The 26,026-nt window shown below is 44.6% G+C and overlaps 1 protein-coding gene across 1 annotated transcript in view; it reads right to left on the bottom strand.

Annotated features, from left to right (window-relative positions):
* Positions 1-2,196: 2,196 nt before the first annotated feature.
* GPR156 (G protein-coupled receptor 156) overlaps positions 2,197-26,026 on the bottom strand; it is a 68,951-nt gene continuing 45,121 nt past the window's right edge. Inside the window, exons 7-10 of the mRNA XM_077479596.1 lie at positions 18,261-18,356; positions 15,453-15,689; positions 9,594-9,755; positions 2,197-5,133 (exon numbers count right to left, since the gene is read on the bottom strand). Coding sequence (XP_077335722.1) covers positions 3,883-5,133; positions 9,594-9,755; positions 15,453-15,689; positions 18,261-18,356 — 1,746 coding nt within the window. The 3' untranslated portion in view covers positions 2,197-3,882. The remainder of the gene's footprint in view (positions 5,134-9,593; positions 9,756-15,452; positions 15,690-18,260; positions 18,357-26,026) is intronic.

A 26,026-nucleotide genomic window follows, 5' to 3' on the forward strand; every position in this document is an offset into this window, starting at 1 on the left:
ATTGAAATGACTTTTTATCCTATATAGAGCAGTATTTTTTTTTTTTTTATTATTCTGAAAAACTTTTTTTCTGAAAAAATAAAAAAAAATAAAGAAGCAAAAACAAAAGTTCAAACAATGTTTATTTTTTTTCAACAGTTATTTCCACCTCTCGATAAATTAGAAACAAATTTTCAAACAAATTCATCCTTTTGGAAAAACACACACAGCACGGCCTCAGTGAAGCACCATTAACCGCAAAATTTGATTCTTTTCTCATTGATTATTATCACTCCAATAGACTGAAGGAAAGGTTACCGATTGGCACCTTACAGTGAATTCTCCAGTGTGCTCGCTCCAACCGAACAGACACGCTGCACAAGCCAAGCGTCAATCCACAATGGCGCTGCTAGAGTGATTCCATGTATAATATGCAAGCTGCTCCTGGTGCTCCATTCCACCCTCATTGTGTGCAATGTGACTGGGAGTTGGAGCGTGCCCACGCCAATGTTTAATCGAGGGTGCCTGCCTCCTGGGGACCATCCTGGGCCTCAGCACATGGGGATGACCAGAATCAGAAGGGGGAACTCAGATGCCAAATATGGGGGAATACCAGGGGGATCTGTGAGCTACTTGTTTAATTCTGACCCCTGAACTCTGGGCGTTACTTAATCTTGTGATGCATACTAGCTCATTATGCCTTTGTCTTGCAGGATTTTTTTTTTTGAGTGGTTTACAACCTCTTTAATTTCGACCCTTGGTCTCTGGGCATTACTTAATCCTGCCTCCTGGACTCTGGGCATTACCTAATTCTGACACCTGGACTCTGGGCATTACGTAACTTTGACCCTTGGGGGTTGATTTACTTAAGCTAGAGAGTGCAAAATCAGGCTCAGTTCTGCATAGAACGGCTTCCAGGCTTTATTGCTAAAGTATAATTAAACACATTGAGGTTAAAAGCTGATTGGTTCCCATGCAGAAGTGAGCCTGATTTTGCACTCTTCAGCTTTAGTAAATAAACCCCACAGTCTCTGGGCATTACTTAATCTTAAGCCCCCTGGACTTTGGGCATTACTTAATCTTGACTCTTGGTCTTTGGACGTTACTTCACCTTGACCCTTGAATTTAATCCGGACCCCTAAACTCTGTGCATTACTTAATCTTGAACCTTGGTTTCTGGGCATTAGTTAATCCTGGCCCTTGGACTCTGGGGGTAACTTAATCTTGATGCTTGGTCCTGGGGCTTTGCTTAATCCTGACTCCTGAACTCTGAGCGGTACTTAATCTTGACCCTTTGTCTCTGGGCATTACTTAATCCTGACCTCTGGACCTGAGGCATTACTTAATCCCGTCCCTTGGACGCTGGGCGTTACTTAATCTTGACCCTTGGTCTCTGGGCATTACTTAATTCGAACCCCTGAACTCTGGGCATTTCTTAATCCTGACCTCTGGACCCAGGGCATTACTTAATCCCATCCCTTGGACACTGGGTGTTACCGTATATACTCGAGTATAGGCCGACCCGAATATAAGCCGAGGCCCCCAATTTACCCCCAAAAAACTGGAAAAAATTATTGACTCGTGTATAAGCCGAGGGTGAGACATGCCTGTCCATCCCTGTGTGTCCGTCCATCCCTGTGGGTCCATCCATCCCTGTGTGTGTCCATGCATCCGTGTGTGTGTGTGTGTGTGTGTGTGTGTCCATGCATCCGTGTGTGTGTGTGTGTCCATCCGTGTGTGTGTGTGTGTGTCCATCCGTGTGTGTGTGTGTGTGTGTGTGTGTGTGTGTGTGTGTGTGTGTGTGTGTGTGTGTCCGTGCAGCCTACCTGTGTCCAGCCTGCCTGTGTCCGTCCAGCCTGCGTCCCGTCCAGCCTGCGTCCCGTCCAGCCTGCGTCCCGTCCCGGCCCGTCCCGAGCCGAGCCTCCGTCCTTCAGCTCTTCGTCGGCGGCCATTCTAGGATTCAAAAGCCGCGCCTCCGTCGGTGATAGGCGGAACACTCAATTTCCCACTGACTGCTGGGAAATTGAGTGTTCCGCCTATCGGATGTCCGTGATAGGCGGAACACTCAATTTCCCAGCAGTCAGTGGTCCGCCTATCATGGACGTCCGCTCATCTTCATACTACGGACGAGGATGAGAGGATGTCCGTGATAGGCGGAACACAGACTGCTGGGAAATTCAGTGTTCCGCCTATCACCGACGGAGGCGCGGCCTTTGAATCCTAGAATGGCCGCTGTCTGTCTGCTCGACACGCTGATCGGGCAGACAGACAGCGATGACTCGAGTATAAGCCGAGGGGGGCACTTTCAGCCTCAAAAAAGAGGCTGAAAATCTCGGCTTATACTCGAGTATATACGGTACTTAATCTTGACCCTTGATCTCTGGGCATTACTTAATCTGAACCCCTGAACTCTGGGCATTTCTTAATCCTCTTGACCTCTGGACTCGGGGCATCCCATCCCTTGGATGCTGGGCGTTACTTAATCTTGACCCTTGGTCTCTGGGCATTACTTAAACCCAACCTCGGAACTCTGGGCATTACTTAATCTTGACTCTTGGTCTTTGGACGTTACTTCACCTTGACCCTTGAATTTAATCCGGACCCCTAAACTCTGTGCATTACTTAATCGTGATCCTTGGTTTCTGGGCATTAGTTAATCCTGGCCCTTGGACTCTGGGGGTAACTTAATCTTGATGCTTGGTCCTGGGGCATTGCTTAATCCTGACTCCTGAACTCTGAGCGGTACTTAATCTTGACCCTTTGTCTCTGGGCATTACCTAATCTTGACCTCTGGACTCGGGGCATTACTTAATCCCATCCCTTGGACACTGGGCGTTACTTAATCTTGACCCTTGGTCTCTGGGCATTACTTAATCTGAACCCCTGGACTCTGGGCATTTCTTAATCCTGACCTCTGGACTCTGGGCATTACTTAATCCCATCCCTTGGACACTGGGTGTTACTTAATCTTGACCCTTGATCTCTCTGGGCATTACTTAATCTGAACCCCCTGAACTCTGGGCATTTCTTAATCCTGACCTCTGGACTCTGGGCATTACTTAATCCCGTCCCTTGGAAGCTGGGCGTTACTTAATCTTGACCCTTGGTCTCTGGGCATTACTTAATCTGAACCCCTGAACTCTGGCCATTTGTTAATCCTGACCTCTGGACTCTAGGCATTACTTAATACTGATCCCTAAACTCTATGCATTACTGAATCCCGACTCCTGACTGTTATATTATTCTGACCCTTGAACTTTGGGTGTTTCTTAGCCCTGACCTCTAAACTCTATGCATTACTGAATGCAGCCCCCTGAACTCTGCATGTTATTTAATACTGGCCTATGAACTCTGTGCGTTATTTAATCCTGACCCCTGAAGTCTTTGTGTTAATTCATCCTGGCACCTGAACTCTAGGAGTTACTTAATTCTCACCTTTGAACTCTGGGTATTACTTAAACCCGACCTCGGATCTCTGGGCATTACTTAAACCCGACCTCGGAACTCTGGGCATTACTTAAACCCGACCTCGGAACTCTGGGCATTACTTAAACCCGACCGCGGAACTCTGGGCATTACTTAAACCTGACCTCGCAACTCTGGGCATTACTTAAACCCGACCGCGGAACTCTGGGCATTACTTAAACCCGACTGCGGAACTCTGGGCATTACTTAAACCTGACCTCGGAACTCTGGGCATTACTTAAACCCGACCTCAGAACTCTGGGCATTACTTAATCCTGACTCCCAACTGTTTCAGGACATGTGAAATTGCAGGTGAGGCTACAAATGGGATTGCGGTTTTGTGGGCGTGGTCAGTCGGGTGTCTCCGGATTTCATTTTAATAATTTGGTAACCTTAACCTAAGGAGTGACAGGACAGTGCAAGCACACTACTGCTACATCAAACTAAGGTTGGTTGTAGGTCTTCTTTAAAATTGACAACAAGCTGAGAACCTGTGAGATGGGTTGGCCAACATTTTAAGTAATCTGTAGACTCTGTTTCTGTGTCGCTGGTCTCGCACATATGCGGAAAGCATATATCACAGTACGGCCGGTGACAGAGACAAAAGGTCTCTTCAGAGCTACTGGAGTCCGACTCGGAGAAAGGAGACTCCGATCGAAACCTCAGTGGCCCGTATGTGTCCTGTCCCGCATGAATCCAGTTTACAAGATGACTAGGCTGCCTTGGAAAGTTGGTTGGGTCTGATAATGTGGATATCCATAGACCACCATTTTCGTGGACCCTGGTTCCTTCCATATGAACACCTAGTTCCATAATATTGGCTGGAGAGGAGGGTAGATGCTGTGAAAGGTCATCAACGGTTTCCTCCAGCCTCGTCTCACCCGGGTCATTTAGAGTGTCCTCCATGTGTATGCTTGCCCCTTCACATCTGTCTCTAGCACCCTGGTTACTGAACCATTGGTCTGCTTGGGACCTTTCCTTGTAGGCCTGCGAGGAAGGTCCGGCATTCCTACGACTGTAAGCAAGCCCCCTTCTTCTTCGGGGCATGGATGGGGAAAAGTTGAGGCTAACATTCCGGAACACGTCCGTAGAATGCCCCGTTGGCTCCCGGTGGACGCTGTAGCTTGCGCGCCGCTGCCTTCCAGGAGACATCTGGCAACCTTTCGACAAAGTCTCAACACTGAGTTCCCTGAGAATCTCCTGCAGCTTCTCGGTGCTCACATAGTTCATCTTCCTTGATAACCGTTCCCAAGCCTCGCACGTGCCTTCTGCTCCTTTGTCGGTGCACTCGCTCTGAGGTTTTGAGGTGCTCTCCACGGGGCACGTGGGCATCCCAATCTCTGGTTTTGGACTGGAGCACTTGGTGGGCTGGAGATCATTGCCTTGTGATTCCTGGGGCTCTTCTGTAAGTGGCTGGGGGTTTTCGTCATTTGACTCTAAAGCACCTTCTTCATGGAGACTCTGGTCCAGATTTGTGTCATTGTTCCTCACGTTGTCACTAGGTTCCTGGCTCTCTGGCTCATTGGCCGCCTCGCCAACAGGGGCTTCTTGCTGCTGAATGGTCAGTGTAGACGTGGACAGCATGGACACATCTGTGATCTCTACGTTGCACTCTGATTTTAGGAGTTGCATTAACTTTTCCTTTGCATTTGTAACTTGCTCTTGTAGACTGTCGATCGCTGCATTTTTCTGTGGAGCAATAAGAAAATGAGTTAGCATGCTTTCAACAAAGAGATCTGGTGTGGATAGATCTTGGCAGTTGGTGAGGTAAGAGCAGGTTTATAGGGGATACATTGAAGTTAGATTAAAAGTATAAGTTATTATTATTATTATTATCCAGCGGCGGCTGGTCCATAAGGGCCGCAGGGGTGCCGCTCCCCCCCTAATCTCCATGTGGGGAGCCAGACGCATGGATTTCTCTGAGTTTTTTTTTCTTTTTTGAATCCTGAAGCTCTAATTGGCTTCAAAAAGGTGGGGGCTCGGGGCGCAGTGCTCCCGCTCACTTGTGACATTAGCGAATGTTGAGTCGCTATTGTCTTCCTGCTTCTCCTCCTAGCCAATCAGGACAGGAAGCGGGTTTCTAAGGCCGGATTGGCCGGAAAGATAAGCGACCGTTTGCCACCCCCCAAATAAAATTGAGCCGCCGCTGTCTTCCTGCTTCTCCTCCTGGAGAAGGAGGAAGACAGTGGTCCATAAGACCCGGCTGGTCCATAAGGGCCACAGGGGCGCCGCCCCCCTAATCTCCATGTGGGGCGCCGGACGCATGGGATTTTTTTCTTCTTTTTTTGAAGCACATGATTAGAGCCTGAGGCTCTAATTGGCTTCAAAAAAGGTGGGGGCTCGGGGCGCAGTGCTCCCACTCACTTGTGACATTAGCGAATGTTGAGTCGCTATTGTCTTCCTGCTACTCCTCCTAGCCAATCAGGACAGGAAGCGGGTCCTAAGGCCGGATTGGCCGGAAAGAGAAGCGACTGTTTGCCACCCCCCAAATAAAATTGAGCCGCCACTGTCTTCCTGCTTCTCCTCCTGGAGAAGGAGGAAGACAGTGGTCCATAAGACCCGGCTGGTCCATAAGGGCCACAGGGGCGCCGCCCCCCTAATTATCCGCGGTGTCTGTGCCCCCTGGGAGTGGTCGCCCTAGGGGAGCTCTTGGTAACACTTGGGTATGGGACCCCATGGCGTGAAAAGAACTCGTGGCCACCAAAGCTTTTTCTGCGCTGTGCTTTTTAGGGCCTGGCCTTTTGGCTAAAGTCCAGGGGGAAAATTTTGTCTACCAGGCCTCAGGGCCTAGGCCAGCGCACAATTCGGCACGGCCACTTTTTTATTTTTAGTAATTTTCTCCTCCGTTTATCACTTTCAACTTTTGTGCGCGTTTTTCCCACGCGTGAAGGGTGTGAGTCCTTGGGCTTACCCGGACGTCTAGGGGGAGGATTTGTGGCCTTCTGGTTCCTTCCTAGCCTGCCTCTGGGGGGGGGGGGGGGGTCTCTCTTCGGTAGAGCTCCCCTGACTTAGTACTTGGAGATGGCTTTGGCTGTCCTAGAAGAACAGTTGTCTGCTAGGCCTTCTGGCTAGGCAGTCCATGTTAAACCTATGTCCCCATCATGTGCCCTGGGGGGTGGTCTGGGTGCAAGTCCTACCCCTTCGGGGGAGTGGAGAAAAGCACACCCTGAAGTGCGCTTTGTGTGTGTTCACATGCACGTTTTACCAGCCTAGATGCTATGATTTTAATTACATTTTTGAAATAAAGTTGAATAATTCAGAGTGCGGCTATCCAGCTACATCTTTTCTATGGCGGAACTATAGGGGTCGCTGCAGTCGCACTTGTGACTTGGCCCTGGCGTTCTGCCTCTGTGGAGCGGGGGGGCCCCATGACCCAGCATCTCCCCTCGCACCCCTGGCTGTCCGTTTTAACATGTGGGGGGGGGGGGGAGGCGGTGATCGGCAGCTCTATGGTGCCTGCGAGCTGCGGGATCTCCCTGGGATTTGTAATTCTTTCTTCGAATGTATACATAGGAGGGGGGAGGGGCCTCTGACCCCGACATGTATCGGCTTCACTCTTCAGTGAGTCGCTCTGCTTCTACACTCTTGATGATAAATGCCCGGGTCAGAGGTTCCTCCCCTCTCCAGTGGATACAGTCGGAGAGAGAACTACAAGCCCCAGGGAGATCCCGCCACCCATGGACACCATAGAGCTGCTGATCGCCACCTCCCACTCCCCCCTCCCCCCCACCCAGGTGGGTATAGAGATGTGCTGGGGGTTAGAGGTGCACAGCGCAGACCAGCCATGTACAGGGAAGGGGGGGGGTGACTGTCTGGGGACCCTGATGTAAGGGGGGTGACTGTCTGGGGACCCTGATGTAAGGGGGGGCTCTCTGGGGACCCAAAAATAAGGGGGGTCCTCGGGGGACCCTGATGTAAGAGGTGGCTCTCTGGGGACCCTGAAGTAAGGGGGGCCCTAAAGTTAGGGGGGCCTCTGGGGATCCTGATGTAAGGGGGGGCTCTGGGGACCCTAAAGTTAGGGGGGCCCTCTTGGGACCCTGATGTAAGGGGGGGCTCTCTGGAGGCCCTGATATAAGGGGGGGCTCTCTGGAGACCCTGATGTAAGGGAAGGCTCTCTGGGGACCCTGATGTAAGGGGGGGCTCTCTGGGGACCCTGATGTAAGGGGGGCTCTGCGGAGACCCTGACGTAAGGGGGGCCCTAAAGTTAGGGAGGCCTCTGGGGACCCTAAAGTTAGGGGGGCCTCTGGGGACCCTGAAGTAAGGGGGGTCCTTAAGTTAGGGGGGCCTCTGGGGACCCTGAAGTAAGGGGGGTCCTTAAGTTAGGGGGGCCTCTGGGGACCCTAAAGTTAGAGGGGGCCTCTGGGGACCCTAAAGTAAGGGGGGCCCTCTGGGGACTCTGATGCAAGGAAGAGGCTCTCTGGAGGCCCTGATGTAAGGGGGGGGGCTCTCTGGGGACCCTGATGTAAGAGGGGGGCTCTCTGGGGACCCTGATGTGTAGGGCAGGCTCTCTGGGGACCCTGATGTAAGGGGAGGTTCTCTGGGGACCCTGATATAAGGGGGGGCTCCGGTGACCCTGATGTAAGGGGGGCTCTGCGGGGACCCTGACATAAGGGGGGGGCACTTTGGGGATCCTGATGTAAGGGGGCCCTCTGGGGACCCTGATGTAAGGGGGGCTTTCCGGGGACCCTGATGTAAGGAGGGGCCCTCTGGGGACACTGATGTAAGGGTGGGCCCTCTGGGGACACTGATGTAAGGGTGGGCCCTCTGGGGACCCTGATGTAAGGGGGGGGCTTTCTGGGGACCCTGATATAATGGTAATGTCTTGTGACTGCAAAACCAATAAAAAAGATTTAAAAAAAAAATCTTATTTAACCCTTTATTACCCTTAGCTAACCTAATCTGCCCTAATGAACCCCTTCCTCTTTGCTATTGTTTTTGCTAAATACATTTATAAATACATTTTTAATTGATAATCTTTAATAAATACAATTACTTAATAAATAATTACAGCTAATTATCTTACCATTATTAATAATAATAATAATAATAATAATATATATTTTTAATTCATTTTGTTTGCTCCTTCTTTCAGTGTAATTTTTTTTTCATTTTTGTAGCCCCCCCCCCCCTACTTTGTAATAATAATAATTACATTGTAATCTAAAGTTATAACCAAATAAACAAAAAAAAAGCACAGGTATGAATATTGAAGTGTATAAATATAAGATGTTTCTGAATCCAACCAGTCTCCAGATAGACTGCGGGACATCCCGCAACAAAAATAATTTGGGGTTCAATATTGAGTTGGCTCCGCCCTTTGCAGCTATAACAGCTTCACCTCTTCTGGGAAGGCCCTCCACAAGGTTTAGGAGGGAGTCTATAGGAATGTTTGACCATTCTTCCAGAAGCGCATTTGTGAGGTCAGGCACTGATGTTGGATGAGAAGGCCTGGCTCGCAGTCTCCACTCTAATTCATCCCAAAGGTGTTCTATTGGGTTGAGGTCAGGATTCTGTGCAGGCCAGTCAAGTTCCTCCACCTCAAACTCGCTCATCCATGTCTTTATGGACCTTGCTTTGTGCACTGGTCCAAATCATTTGGTGGAGGGGGGGATTATGGTGTGGGGGGAAGGGGGGGATTATGGTGCGGTGTTGTTTTTCAGGGGTTGGGCTTGACCCCTTAGTTCCAGTGAAGGGAACTCTTAAGGCGTCAGCATACCAAGACATTTTGGACAATTTCATGCTCCCAACTTTGTGGGAACAGTTTGGGAACGGCCCCTTCCTGTTCCAACATGACTGTGCCCAAAGCAAGGTCCATAAAGACATGGATGAGTGAGTTTGGGGTGGAGGAACTTGACTGGCCTGCACAGAGTCCTGATCTCAACCCGATAGAACACCTTTGAGATGAATTTGAGTGGAGACTGCGAGCCAGGCCTTAACATCAATGCCTGACCTCACAAATGGTCAAACCTTCCCATAGACACACTCCTAAACCTTGTGGACGGCCTTCCCAGAAGAGGTGAAGCTGTTATAGCTGCAAAGGGCCAACTCAATATTGGACCCTACGGACTAAGACTGGGAGACCATTAAAGTTCATGTAAAGGCAGGTGTCCCAATACTTTTGGTAATACAGTGTGTATGGCGGTCATTACCTCGGTCAGCAGGCGTCTCATGGAGGTGTTTTCGCCCAGCAGGTGGTAGATCTGCTCCTCGCTGTACATCGACCTCATGCTTTTGCTGGGGCTGTTGAAATATTTGGCCATGTGGACATTCGTGTGACTGGGCTCCTCATTCAACTGCCTCCACTGCAGCAGCTACAGGAGACCGAAAAAATGTTCAGTGGCCGCTCACATTCACGCCTTTATCATTGTAACTCCAAAAGCCCTTATTATCATTCGTTCTCATTAAAGTAACACTTGGCAATCCGGTCATGAAGCCCCCTTATTTTCAGGCACTTCCTGTTATAGGGTGACAACGCTCTGTTCCTGTCACCTAAATGTGCTCCTTCCTACATTGCCAAGGCCAAGGGGAGCGCGCTGGACGGGCACAGAATGTGAACTTCAAAAGCAAAAAGGGAAGTGCTGAGGAAATTAGTAAAAATAATACCCACCACCAGCTACGGACAGTCTAATAATGCTGGGAACATTTTTTTAGCTATAACCCCAGTTGCCCAACCCGCAGTCCGAGAGCCACGTGTTGCCTTTTGTCACTTTTTTTGTGCCGGCCACGTGGATCCTGCCTATTGTCATTTATGGTTTTCTAGTGCCCTGTAATAGCAGTGGTCTCTAACAGCCTCATGTAATGTGTCTCCTCAAGCATGTCCCCAGTCTCTAAAAACTCATATAGAGTATTAGCAGAATCTGACAATCTCTTGTAGTAAGCGTGCATACTCTGACCATCTCTTGTAGCAACCCCAGTCTCATACTATCTCTTGTAGCATCCCCATAGTCTCTGTCCATCTCTTGTAGCAACCCCATAGTCTCTAACCATCTCTTGTAGCAACCCCATAGTCTCTGACCATCTCTTGTAGTAACCCCATAGCCTCTGACCATCTCTTGTAGCAACCCCATAGTCTCTGTCCATCTCTTGTAGCAACCCTATAGTCTCTGACCATCTCTTGTAGCAAGCCTGTAATCTCTAATCATCTCTTGTAGCAAGCCTGTAGTCTCTGACCATCTCTTGTAGCAACCCCATAGTCTCATACTATCTCTTGTAGCGACCCCATAGTCTCATACTATCTCTTGTAGCAACCCCATAGTCTCTGACCATCTCTTGTAGCAAGCCTCTAGTCTCTGACCATCTCTTATAGCAACCCCATAGTCTCTAACCATTTCTTGTAGCATCCCCATAGTCTCTGACCATCTCTTGTAGCTACCCCATAGTCTCTGACCATCTCTTGTAGCAACCCCATAGTCTCCACCATCTCTTTTAGCAAGCCTGTAGTCTCTGACCATCTTTTGTAGCAACCCCATAGTCTCATACTATCTCTTGTAGCAACCCCATAGTCTCTGACCATCTCTTGTAGCAAGCCTGTAGTCTCTGACCATCTCTTGTAGCAACCTCATAGTCTCTGACCATCTCTTGTAGCAACCTCATAGTCTCTGACCATCTTTTGTAGCAACCCCATAGTCTCTGACCATCTCTTGTAGCAAGCCTGTAGTCTCTGACCATCTCTTGTAGCAAGCTCGTAGTCTCTGACCATCTCTTGTAGCATCCCCATAGTCTCATACTATCTCTTGTAGCAACCCCATAGTCTCATACTATCTCTTGTAGCAACCCAATAGTCTCTGACCATCTCTTGTAGCAAGCCTGTAGTCTCTGATGATCTCTTGTAGCAACTCCATAGTCTCTGACCATCTCTTATAGCAACCCCATAGTCTCTGACCTCAGGGCCCCTGCACATTGTCATTTAAGTCTGAATCAATCAAGTTTGCAAACAAAGCATCTAATCTTGTCTTTCTCTTGCCATCCACTGAGACGTGTACAGGGTTTATCAAGGGTCCTGTCTGGTCTGATGTCCTTTTTGCTTACTGATGAAAATTCTTGCAGACACAGGGCTGTCCGCATACAGTAATACAGTGGTGTGAAAAAGTGTTTGCCCCCTTCCTCATTTCCTGTTCCTTTGCATGTTTGTCACACTTAAGTGTTTCGGAACATCAAACCAATTTAAACAATAGTCAAGGACAACACAAGTAAACACAAAATGCAATTTGTAAATGAAGGTGTTTATTATTAAAGGTGAAAAAAAATCCAAACCATCATGGCCCTGTGTGAAAAAGTGATTGCCCCCCTTGTTAAAACATACTATAACTGTGGTTGTCCACACCTGAGTTCAATTTCTCTAGCCACACCCAGGCCTGATTATTGCCACACCTGTTCACAATCAAGGCATCACTTAAATAGGAGCTGCTTGACACAGTAAGGTCCACCAGAAGATCCTTAAAAGCTACACATCATGCCGAGACCCAAAGAAATTCAGGAACAATTGAGAAAGAAAGTAATTGAGATCTATCAGTCTGGAAAGGGTTATAAAGCCATTTCCAAAGCTTTGGGAATCCAGCGAACCGCAGTGAGAGCCATTATCCACAAATGGCGAAGACATGGAACAGTGGTGAACCTTCCCAGGAGTGGCCGGCCGCCCAAAATTACCCCAAGAGCGCAGCGACGACTCATCCAAGAGGTCACAAAAGACCCCACAACAACGTCCAAGGAACTGCAGGCCTCACTTGCCTCAGTTAAGGTCAGCGTTCATGCCTCCACCATCAGGAAAAGACTGGGCAAAAATGGCCTGCATGGCAGAGTTCCAAGGAGAAAACCACTGCTGAGCAAAAAGAACATCAAAGCTCGTCTCAATTTCTCCACAACACATCTTGATGATCCCCAAGACTTTTGGGACAACATTCTGTGGACCGATGAGACAAAAGTGGAACTCTTTGGAAGGTGTGTGTCCAAGTATATCTGGCGTAGAAGGAACACTGCATTTCATAAAAAGAACATTATACCAACAGTAAAATATGGTGGTGGTAGTGTGATGGTCTGGGGCTGTTTTGCTGCTTCAGGACCTGGAAGACTTGCCGTGATAAAAGGAACTATGAATTCTGCTGTCTACCAAGAGATCCTGAAGGAGAATGTCCGACCATCTGTTCGTGTACTCAAGCTGAAATGAACTTGGGTTCTGCAGCAGGACAATGATCCTAAACACACCAGCAAGTCCACCACCGAATGGCTGAAGAAAAACAAAATGAAGACTTTGGAGTGGCCTAGCCAAAGTCCTGACCTGAATCCTATTGAGATGTTGTGGTATGACCTTAAAAAGGCCGTTCATGCTCGAAAACCCTCTAATGTAACTGAATTAGGACAATTCTGCAAAGATGAGTGGGCCAAAATTCCTCCAGGACGCTGTAAAAGCCTCATTGCACGTTATCGCAAACGCTTGGTTGCAGTTGTTGCTGCTAAGGGTGGCCCAACCAGTTATTAGGTTTAGGGGGCAATCACTTTTTCACACAGGGCCATGATGGTTTGGATTTTTTTTCACCTTTAATAATAAACACCTTCATTTACAAATTGCATTTTGTGTTTACTTGTGTTGTCCTTGACTATTGTTTAAATTGGTTTGATGTTCCGAAACACTTAAGTGTGACAAACATGCAAAGGAACAGGAAATGAGGAAGGGGGCAAACACTTTTTCACACCACTGTATCTAGATAAGTAAAGCTGGCATTCATTTTAGATGTGCCCAGGGAGGGGCAGGAATGTGCACTTCTAAAGGGATGTACCAGATGCTTTTTATCATGTGACTTGTTTCTGCTCCTCCCATCACTACATTTTCCTTTGTTCATTCCTTAAGCCACCTCATAAAAGGCATGTGCATAAAAAAAAAATTGTGGTGGGCAATGAGCCAATCATTTATGAGGAACAACACAATCTTAAAGGGTAACTCCACTTTTGTGAGAAAAAATAGCAAATAATAAAAAAAAAAAAAAAACAATATAACCTATACAATGACCTTTTCTTTATCCCACAGCTTCTGCAATTTTCTATAAAATGCAATATGGCCACCTGGAGGCGCTCTGTACACAGATGGTATACAGAGCGCCCCCCAGATTTCTGGCATCCTCTGCAACACAAAGATTTGGTGAGATACTCCCAAATGGGAAATCACATCTAAAGTGATGCAGACCCTGCCACTTTCCTCATCTGAGCCCTGCAGGTGCAGCAACTGATTGATAATGAGAGGATTAAGGAAGGAATGTCCCCATGTCTCTCCAACAGAGAGATTAGGGGAAATAGGGGATTTTTGAAGTGACTAACAGTACAACTAAAATGAATTATGTTAATAAAGGAGTAATTTTTTTTTTTACACATTAACCACTTTGCCTACTGGGCAGGTTTACCCCATTGCTGCCCAATTTTCAGCTTTCAGCGCTGTCGCACTTTGAATGACAATACTGCGGTCATGTAACACTGTACCTATATGACATTTTTATTACTTTTTTTACACAACTAGAGATTTCTTTTGGTGGTATTTAATCAGCTTTGGGGTTTTTATTTTTTTGCTAAACAAAAAAAAATTTCATCGTTTATTATAAGATTTTGCAAACAGGTAATTTTTCTCCTTCACTGATGAGGCAGCTCTAATAGGTGGCACTGCTGGGCACTAGTGAGACTGCACTGAAAGGTGGCACTGATAGGTGGCACTAATAGGGGCACTGATGAGGCAGCACTGATGGGGAAGCACTGATGGGCACTTATTGGCAGCACTTATGGGCACTGATAGGTGGCACTGATGAGACAGCAGTGGTGGACACTGGTGAGGCTGCACTGATAGATGGCACTGATAAGTGGCACTGAATGGTGGCACTGATAGGGAGGCACGGATGGGCACTGATAGGTGGCACTGATGGGCGCTGGTGAGGCTGCACTGATAAGCGGCACTGAATGTTGGCACTGATAGACAGGCACTGATGGGCACTCATAGGTGGCACTGATGGGCACTCATAGGCAGCACTGATGGGCACTCATAGGCAGCACTGATGGGTACTTATGGGTGGCACCGATAGGTGGCAGGGATGGGCACTGATAGGTGGGCACTGATGACAGTGATGTGCATCACTGTGCAATCAGTTGATTGGCAGCACTGATGGGCACTCTTTGGGACTGCACTGATTATCAGTGGACATGTTCCTAACACAAGCCAGTTACCGGCTCTTTTCTTCTCTCCTCATGCTGTCAGGGTGAGAGAAAAGCCGATAATCAGCTTGTGTTTACATCATGTGGTCAGCTATCATTGGCTAAAATCTTATCACATGGTAAAGGGCGCACTGTGATTGGCTCTTTACCCCAATCTGTGATCAGCTGAAGGGCACATCGATCGCAGAGTGTGGCGTCCACGCGCCTCAGGGGGCGCACAGGCAGCAGGATCATGGGAGGACGCCCATAGACGCCCTCCCGGCATTGGAAGCCCATGTTGTAGCCATCTTTCGGGCTATAGCGTGGGCGGCAAGCGGTTACATTTTTTTTAGTGTAGTCTAAAAACATATAGTAAGTGCTCTCAGCATATAATAGAGACATCAAAACATCAAGCAACAACGAAGAGTGTTTGGATCAACGCGTTTTACCCAGAACAGGCTTCTTCAGGAGGCACTTTGTTTTCCAGCCTTTATGATGTTTATAACTGAACAATGATACAAGCAATACATGATTCTAGCAATACAACGTTATAACAGATACACTACATATATTTACATTTTATATAAAAATTTAAAATAATACAATTAGTTACAAAGATCTCTGCAATGTACATAGAGCAAAAAAATAATAATTTTTTCTCAACAGAAGTGGAGTTACTCTTTAACTTTTATTTTTATAATGATGATCCTGTGGAGAAAGGGCCTGACATTATTATCATTATACAGGATCTGTATGGCACCAACAGTTTGCTGAGTGCTTTATAAAACAATAGGGGGCAGTAGAGTTACAAGGAGGGCCCTCCCAGGGTTCTTTGCCGGTACCTGTGGGATGAAGATGAGGCAGTTGATGGTGGTGGTACAGATGAGGATGCTGCCGGATGTCACCCCATAGACCAAGTTGGGCCAGGAGTGGAAGAATCGAGTGACTAGGAGCACAAGCCCGGTGCCCACGATCACAAGGGTGGAGCCAACCATGATGACCAGAGACTGGTTCACCGGAGGAGTGCTGATGTTCTTGGTCAGGCCAGCCAAGTAACTTCCATAGACCAGGAAAATACCCTGAAACAAACCAGAAAGATATAAGTGCACCTGAAGTCACAACTTTGTTTCGGGAACTCTATAAAACCCCAGGGCACATTTCATTCTTCTGCTGCCCGTGTCCATGGCAGGGACAAAGGGGGGGGGGGAAGGGAGGGGCAGCTGCGCTGGGCACTGTGGTATCATGTGAGCTTGGCGGGGAGAGGATTTGTATTGGGAGGGTAAATTTGAGGGCGGCAGGGGGGAAAGAATTGCTCTAGTGGGGGGGGGGGGGGGGGTGGTAGGAGTTGTGATTTGGGGGATTTGTGTTGGGGGGTGGGGTGGAATAGGAGTGCTGCTAGGAGGGGGGATTTGGGGGGTTTGTACTGAAAGAGGTGGTATTTTAGACGGGGGAGGGAATATATGCTAGGAGAGGAATTTTTCTAGTAGGGATGATTGGGGGGGGAGGTATTTGTGCTAGGAGGGGAGATTTGGAGTGTGGAGGATTTGTGCCAGAAGGGGTGAATTTGGGAAAGGTGAAATTTGTGCTGGGAGGGGGGATTTGGGGTTGTGTATGTGGGTGGAGAGACGATTTGTGCTTAAAGGGGGAATTTGAGAGGTAGAGGATTTGTGTTAGGAGGGGTGATTATTTTGCGGGGGGGATTCGGGGAGAGAGAGGATTTAAGGTAGGAGGGGGGTGGGTGTGCACATTTTTTTGCTGGGAGGGGGAGATTTCAGCAGGGGAGCAGATTTGTCCTGTGAGGATGGGGGATGCTTAGGGGGTAAGCATGCAGATTAGTGCTTGTTTTTTTTTTTTTTGGGGGGGGGGGGGGTTGCTGACACATAATGTTCATACATCTTGGGGTGGGTGGGGGAGGTCAGTTTGGCATGTTTGCCCTGGGCTCTAGATGACCTTGCCTGTGTCAAAATCAAGTACCCGCTCCCCCCCCTGAAAGGTGCCAAATGTGGCACTGGAGGGGGAGGTGGAGACAGATAAGTTCCACTTATAAATGGAACTCCCCTTTAAGTGCAGAGGAGGGGTTTGGGGTATTATAGGGGTATTATAGACCCCAGATCCCTCCATAGACAGTACCTGTCACATGCCTATTATCATAAAAAAGGATGTTTACATTCCTTGTGACAGCAATAAAAGTGTTTAAAATGTTTTTTTTTTTTAAGCGGACAGTGTAAAAATATATATTTTTTTAAATAAAATTTATTAAAAAAAATGTAATTTAGTTCATCAAAGTGTATTTTTTTCAAAAGAATTGTGTTTAACTGTGCAACTACAGCGTGACGTAAAAAATTGCAACGACCGCCATTTTATTCTCTAGGGTCTCTGCTAAAAAAAAAAAAAAAAAAAAAATATAATGTTTGGGGGTTCTAAGTAATTTTCTAGCAAAAAATACTGATTTTAATTTGTAAGCAACAAGTGTCAGGAAAAGGCCTGTTCTTCAAGTGGTTAAAGCTTTTATCGTCTTCGCCATCTAGTGGCCAAAATACAATATACTGTTCTGAAATACCTCAATGAGAAAACTATACTCGATTTTGGCCACTAGATGGCGCTGGTACAGGAATTAATCTAACATTTCTTTTAGCTGGTAGGAATACTTTTTTATTTTTTTTTATTTTTTTTTTTATCCATAAATTTTTTATTTTATCAAAAGAGAACATAACAATTAAGATTGTTGCAAATGGTAAGTAGGAATACTTCTGACTAGACAAGTGCGCTGCCAAAAATAATGTTCGTTTTCGTTTTATTCGTTTTTCTTTTTTACATTTCGGGTTATTCGTTATGTTCGAAATCCGCTATTTCGAATAAATTTTTAAATTCGTAAATCCAAAAACTGGGAAATCCGACAATCCAAAAATTGGGAAATTTGGAAATCTGAAAACACGAAAGAACTAAAATCAGAAAATTAAAAAATCCAAAGTGATAACTAATAGTTACATTTTAGGTATTGGAATTTCCTTTTTCGAATTTGGCTGTTAGTAAACGTAACGAATACGAAAGTATCCGAAGTTCCGAATTATCTGAGAAAACGAATGCCGCATCTAAATGAATGGAAAGCAACAAATTAATAATAATAAATAATAATAATAAAAAGTTTCTATTATTATTTATTATTATTAATTTGTTACGTTCCATTCGTTTAGACGCGGCATTTGTTATTTTGGATAATTCGTAACTTCGGATAAATTCGCATTCATTGCGTTCACTAACAGACAAATTTGAAAGGAAATTCTAATATCTATAATTTAACAGTTAGTAATCGTTACGATTAGTTAGTTATTATTTCAGATTTTGTAATTTTCGGATTTCTGTTCTTTTGAATTTTCGTTCTTATGTTTGGATTGCACGGATTTCCGAATTTTCAAATTTTCGGATTTACGAATCTTGGATTTTCTAAATTTTCCAATTTTGGGATTTTCAAATTTTCACATTTCGGGAAAATTTCGTTTAACCGTTTTTTTTCATTAATTCGAATATTTCCGAATTTAGTCGCAAAGCGACTTATAAACAAAACTAATTGCACATGTCTGACTTCTGACATTCATGTAACAAATGTTATATGACCCCTGTGTGTGTGTGTGTGTCAGCTCTGCTCTTACCTTGAAGCCCAAAAGCAGGGCGAGCCAGAAATCTGGGTAGAGGGAGGAGCAGGAGAGGGTTCTGGTCACGGCGCAGCGCGTTTCTCGCTCCACCGCCTGTACAAAACGGTAAAAAATCCATATTGTGAGTTTATAGGTTATACAGAACAACTGTCTAGGAATTTGCCCCGGACTGAGCGGATCAATGTATATACAAGTCCAAATGTTTATACATATAATAAATTATACATTATACACAATTGTTTTTTTTTTTTTTTTTCACAAGAAAACATTATATACAATTCCAAATGATAAATATAATAAATGATACATTATATACAATTCTAAATGATAATAAATATTATAAATGATACATTATATACAATTCTTTTTTTTCACAAGAAAACATTATATACAACTCTAAATGATAAATATAATAAATAATACATTATATACAATTCCAAAATGATAATAAATATTATAAATGATACATTATATACAATTCTTTTTTTTTTTTCACAAGAAAACATTATATACAACTCTAAATGATAAATATAATAAATAATACATTATATACAATTCTAAATGATAATAAATATAGAAAATGATACATTATAAACAATTCTTTTTTTTTTCACAAGAAAACATTATATACAATTCTAAATGATAAATATAATAAATAATACATTATATACAATTCCAAAATGATAATAAATATTATAAATGATACATTATATACAATTCTTTTTTTTTTTCACAAGAAAACATTATATACAACTCTAAATGATAAATATAATAAATAATACATTATATACAATTCTAATTGATAATAAATATAATAAATAATACATTATATACAATTCTAAAGTATTATAAGTATAATAAATGATATACTTATTATCATTTAGAATTGTATAAAATGTATCATTTATTATATTTATTATCATTTAAAATTGTATAAAATGTATCATTTATTATATTTATAATAATTTAGAATTGTATATAATGTATAATTTATTACATTATATACAATTCTAAATGATAATAAATATAATAAATTATACATTATATACAATTCTAAATGATAATATATAATTTATTGTATTTATTATCATTTAGAATTGTAACAAGTGATACATTATATACAATTCTATATGATAATAAATATAATAAATTATATACTTATTATCATTTAGAATTGTATATAATGTATCATTTATTATAGTTATTATCATTTAGAATTGTATATAATGTAATAAATTATACATTATATACAATTCTAAATGATAATAAATATAATAAGTGATACATTATATAAAATTCTAAATGATAATAAATATATAATTCATTATATTTATTATCATTTAGAATTGTATGTAATGTATCATTTATTATATTTATTATCATTTAGAATTGTAACAAGTGATACATTATTTACAATTCTATATGATAATAAATATTATAAATGATATATTATCATTTAGAATTTTATATAATGTATCATTTATTATAGTTATTATCATTTAGAATTGTATATAATGTAATAAATGATACATTATAAACAATTTCAAATTATTATAAATATAATAAATGATACATTATATACAATTCTAAATGAATTATAAATATATATTAACTGCTTGCCAACCAAGCGCTGTCATTATACTGCGACAGGTCGGCTCGTTCCCGTGAATCGCCATTGCTGTATGTCGGGGGAAGCTGACGTTGTGTGGTGACGATTTCCACCGGCCACCAGCGATCTCTCCGCAGAGAGCCAGAACGGGGATCTGTCAATGTAAACAAACAGATCCCCGTTCTGACTGGGAAGTACAGATCATCTGTTCCTAGTGATCAGGAACAGCGCAATCTCTCTCTGTACTCCCAGTCAGTCCCCCCCCCCCCCCACAGTTAGAAACACCTCCCTAGGGAACACTTAACCCCTTGATCGCCCCCTAGTGTTAACCCCTTCCCCGCCAGTGTAATTTTCACAGTAATCAGTGGCTATTTTTATCTCTGATCACCGTATAAATGTCGCTGGTCCCAAAAAGTGTCTGATCTGTCCGCTGCAATGTTGCAGTCAAACAAAAAATTGCAGTTCGCCGTCATTACTAGTAAAAAATAAAAATAATTATAATAAAAATGCCATAAATCTATCCCCTTTTTTGTGGACGCTATTACTTTTGCGCAAACCAATCAATATATACACTTATTGCGATTTTTTTTGTCCGACAGCCCGGGAGAGTTACTGTCTGTGTACAAATAGTCAATGAGTTTTAGCTCTCATGTGGATGCACTGAGCAGGCTGGATACTGAACCACGGGGAACAGAAAAGAACTGTCAAAAGACCTGCATAATAAGACTGCGCAATGGGAGATTCTGTTTTATTCCCTATTCACATGTGCTGTGTGTGAACGTCCACAATGAAAGTCAATCTCGGGCATATAGGATTAAAAACAGAAACCTACCATCACCATTAAAATTTGGGGAGACTCCACCACTGCTATACCTCTAAAGTCCGAAACCATCTATTTAGAGGTAAGAGCATAGTGAGCACAGTGTGGCATGCATGAAGAACGCACATTGGAGAACTCACATTGAGGACACTGATTGAAGCACTTTATGCACCTTTTGCACAAGCTCACGATTTTGGCTTTTTTGTACGTTTTGATGAACTGTGAATATTTATCACCTTGTTTATCGATATTTAGAATTCGACTTTTGATACTGCAAGTGATATATTTACTTTGGATATTGCAAGTGATTTATTCATATTATTGAGCACTAGTCACTTTAATTTGTACCACTCACTATAGTGGTTTTGGTTTACACTATTTTACATTATTTGCGCTGAAAATTGCACAGCGATATGTATACCCATATGGTCATATATGTTTGAGCCCGCTGCATATGTTTATTGTTTACAGTATTGCATAGATTATTTGCACATTGATTTTTTTGCACAGTAAGTTTAGTATACATAGTGGATCTTTCTAATATTTGCATAGAGATTTGCCCAGTGCCATATTGATATACCTCTTTAATTTAGCTTTATCAACAGCACTGATCATTTTCATTATTTATCTGTTATTGGTGCATTGTATACACTATAGATCAAGCGGCAGTTGAGTGATTCATTATAGTTTACTAGATTCACTCTGCCATACCCAGCCATACTCTGCAATACCCAGCCATACTCTGCCATACCCAGCCATACTCTGCAATACCCAGCCATACTCTGCCATACCCAGCCATACTCTGCATTACCCAGCCATACTCTGCAATACCCAACCATACTCTGCCATACCCAGCCATACTCTGCATTACCCAGCCATACTCTGCCATACCCAGCCATACTCTGCAATACCCAGCCATACTCTGCCATACCCAACCATACTCTGCCATACCCAACCATACTCTGCCATACCCAACCATACTCTGCATTACCCAACCATACTCTGCAATACCCAGCCATACTCTGCAATACCCAGCCATACTCTGCCATACCCAGCCATACTCTGCAATACCCAACCATACTCTGCCATACCCAGCCATACTCTGCATTACCCAGCCATACTCTGCCATACCCAGCCATACTCTGCAATACCCAGCCATACTCTGCCATACCCAACCATACTCTGCCATACCCAACCATACTCTGCCATACCCAACCATACTCTGCATTACCCAACCATACTCTGCAATACCCAGCCATACTCTGCCATACCCAGCCATACTCTGCCATACCCAGCCATACTCTGCAATACCCAGCTATACTCTGCATTACCCAGCCATACTCTGCATTACCCAGCCATACTCTGCAATACCCAACCATACTCTGCAATACCCAGCCATACTCTGCATTACCCAGCCATACTCTGCATTACCCAACCATACTCTGCATTACCCAACCATACTCTGCCATACTCAGCCATACTCTGCATTACCCAGCCATACTCTGCATTACCCAGCCATACTCTGCATTACCCAGCCATACTCTGCAATACCCAACCATACTCTGCAATACCCAGCCATACTCTGCAATACCCAACCATACTCTGCCATACCCAGCCATACTCTGCATTACCCAGCCATACTCTGCATTACCCAACCATACTCTGCATTACCCAGCCATACTCTGCCATACCCAACCATACTCTGCCATACCCAGCCATACTCTGCATTACCCAGCCATACTCTGCATTACTCAGCAATACTCTGCAATATCCAACCATACTCTGCCATACCCAGCCATACTCTGCAATACCCAGCCATACTCTGCCATACCCAGCCATACCCAGCCATACTCTGCAATACCCAGCCATACTCTGCAATACCCAGCCATACTCTGCCATACCCAGCCATACCCAGCCATACTCTGCCATATCCAGCCATACTCTGCAATTTCCAGCACATACCCTGCAATACCCAGCCATACTCTGCCATACCCAGCCATACTCTGCCATACCCAGCCATACTCTGCAATACCCAACCATACTCTGCCATACCCAGCCATACTCTGCATTACCCAGCCATACTCTGCATTACTCAGCAATACTCTGCAATACCCAACCATACTCTGCCATACCCAGCCATACTCTGCCATACCCAGCCATACCCAGCCATACTCTGCAATACCCAGCCATACTCTGCAATACCCAGCCATACTCTGCCATACCCAGCCATACTCTGCAATACCCAACCATACTCTGTAATATCCAACCATACTCTGCCATACCCAGCCATACTCTGCAATACCCAGCCATACTCTGCCATACCCAGCCATACCCAGCCATACCCAGCCATACTCTGCAATACCCAGCCATACTCTGCAATACCCAGCCATACTCTGCAATACCCAGCCATACTCTGCCATACCCAGCCATACCCAGCCATACTCTGCCATATCCAGCCATACTCTGCAATTTCCAGCACATACCCTGCAATACCCAGCCATACTCTGCCATACCCAGCCATACTCTGCCATACCCAGCCATACTTTGCAATACCCAACCATACTCTGCCATACCCAGCCATACTCTGCATTACCCAGCCATACTCTGCATTACTCAGCAATACTCTGCAATACCCAACCATACTCTGCCATACCCAGCCATACTCTGCAATACCCAGCCATACTCTGCAATACCCAGCCATACTCTGCCATACCCAGCCATACCCAGCCATACTCTGCCATATCCAGCCATACTCTGCAATTTCCAGCACATACCCTGCAATACCCAGCCATACTCTGCCATACCCAGCCATACTCTGCCATACCCAGCCATACTTTGCAATACCCAACCATACTCTGCCATACCCAGCCATACTCTGCCATACCCAGCCATACTCTGCATTACCCAGCCATACTCTGCATTACTCAGCAATACTCTGCAATACCCAACCATACTCTGCCATACCCAGCCATACTCTGCAATACCCAGCCATACTCTGCCATACCCAGCCATACCCAGCCATACTCTGCAATACCCAGCCATACTCTGCAATACCCAGCCATACTCTGCCATACCCAGCCATACTCTGCAATACCCAATCATACTCTGTAATACCCAACCATACTCTGCCATACCCAGCCATACTCTGCCATACCCAGCCATACTCTGCAATACAGGCATACCCCACTTTTAAGTACACAATGGGGTTTATTTACTAAAGCTAGAAAGTGCAAAATTAGGCTCCCTTCTGCATAGAAACCAATGAGCTTCCAGGTTTTATTACCAAAGCTTAATTGAACAAGCTGGGGGTTAAAAGCTTATTGGTTTCTATGCAGAAGTGAGCCTGATTTTTCACTTTCTAGCTTTAGTAAATAAACCCCATTGTGTACTTAAAAGTGGGGTATGCCTGTACTCGCTGATACCCAGCCATACTCTGCAATACTCGCTGATACCCAGCCATACTCTGCAATACCCAGCCATACTCTGCAATACTCGCTGATACCCAGCCATACTCTGCAATATCCAGCAAATACCCTGCAAAACCCAGCCATACCCTGCCATACCCAGCCATACTCTGCCATACCCAGCCATACTCCGCAATATCCAGCACATACCCTGCAATACCCAGCCATACTCTGCCATACCCAGCCATACTCTGCAATACTCGCTCATACCCAGCCATACTCTGCAATACCCAGCACATACCCTGCAATACCCAGCCATACCCAGCCATACTCTGCCATATCCAGCCATACTCTGCAATTTCCATCACATACCCTGCAATACCCAGCCATACTCTGCCATACCCAGCCATACTCTGCCATACTCAGCCATACTCTGCAATACCCAGCCATACTCTGCCATACTCGCCGATACCCAGCCATACTCTGCCATACCCAGCCATACTCTGCAATACCCAGCCATACTCTGCAATACCCAGCCATACTCTGCAATACTCGCTGATACCCAGCCATACTCTGCAATACTCGCTGATACCCAGCCATACTCTGCCATACCCAGCCATACTCTGCAATACCCAGCCATACTCTGCAATACCCAGCCATACTCTGCAATACTCGCTGATACCCAGCCATACTCTGCAATACTCGCTGATACCCAGCCATACTCTGCAATACTCGCTGATACCCAGCCATACTCTGCAATACTCGCTGATACCCAGCCATACTCTGCAATACCCAGCCATACTCTGCATTACTCAGAATACCCAGCCATACTTGGCGATACCCAGCCATGCTCAGCTGTACCCAGCCATACTCAGCCATACCCAGCCATGCTCGGCCATGCTTGGCTGTACTTGGCCTCTGTATGTGGCCAGGCTGTGGAAGTCTCACACATGTGATATCACTGTACTCAGGAGGAATGGGAGAATCTATTTTGGGGTGTATGTACATGCTATGTGTTATAAATATTGTATAAATTGACAACTTTGTGTTAAAAAAAATGCATTTTAACCACTTCCATATGACGTCCTTGACTTTGTGCGAGGATATCTGAATTATAGGTGCAGCTACAGGCATCATTCAGATATTAGCTTTTTCATCCGGCGATTCCCTACACCATAAGAATGATCATAGCGGCTGTTCCGCTGCTTGATTGTTCTTACGGGAGGCGAGAGGGGACGTGTGTCGCCCCCCCCCCCCCCCACCACCACCCTCCGGTGCTTCTACCGACTCACCAATACGATCAAAGCCAGGATAGTTTTTTTTTTTTTTTTTTTTATTTCAGGCTTCCCAGCTTAGAGGTGAGATGTGGGGTCTTATTGACCTCCCCATATCTCACTGTAAAGAGGACCTGTTATGCCATATTCCTATTACAAGGGATGTTTACATTCCTTGTAATAGGAATAAAAGTGATCAAAAAATTAATTTTTGGGGAAAAAGTGTCAAACTAAAATAAAGTAAAATGAACAATAAATTTTTTTTTTTTTTTAAATCGCCCCTGTCCCCATGTGCTTGCATGTAGAAGCGCACGCATATTTAAGTCCCGCCCACATATGAAAACGGTGTTCAAACCACACATGTGAGGCATCACTGCGAACGAGAGCGAGAGCAATCATTTTGGCCCTAGACCTCCTCTGTAACTCAAAACATGTAACCAGTAAAAAAATGTAAAACGTCGCCAATGGGGATTTTTAAGTAGCGAAATTTGGCGCCATTTCACGAGCGTGTGCAATTTTGAAGGGTGACATGTTAGGTATCTATTTGCTCTGAGTAACTTCATCTTTCACATTATGCAAAAATATTGGGCTAACTTTACTGTTTTTTTTTTTTTGAAGCAAAAAACAGTTTTTTTTCCCCAAAAAATGCGTTTGAA

The sequence above is a fragment of the Lithobates pipiens genome, unplaced genomic scaffold, assembly GCF_037356315.1.
Source record: "Lithobates pipiens isolate NorthernLeopardFrog02 unplaced genomic scaffold, aLitPip1_a1.2 Scaffold_16, whole genome shotgun sequence".
NCBI classification, from domain to species: domain Eukaryota; kingdom Metazoa; phylum Chordata; class Amphibia; order Anura; family Ranidae; genus Lithobates; species Lithobates pipiens.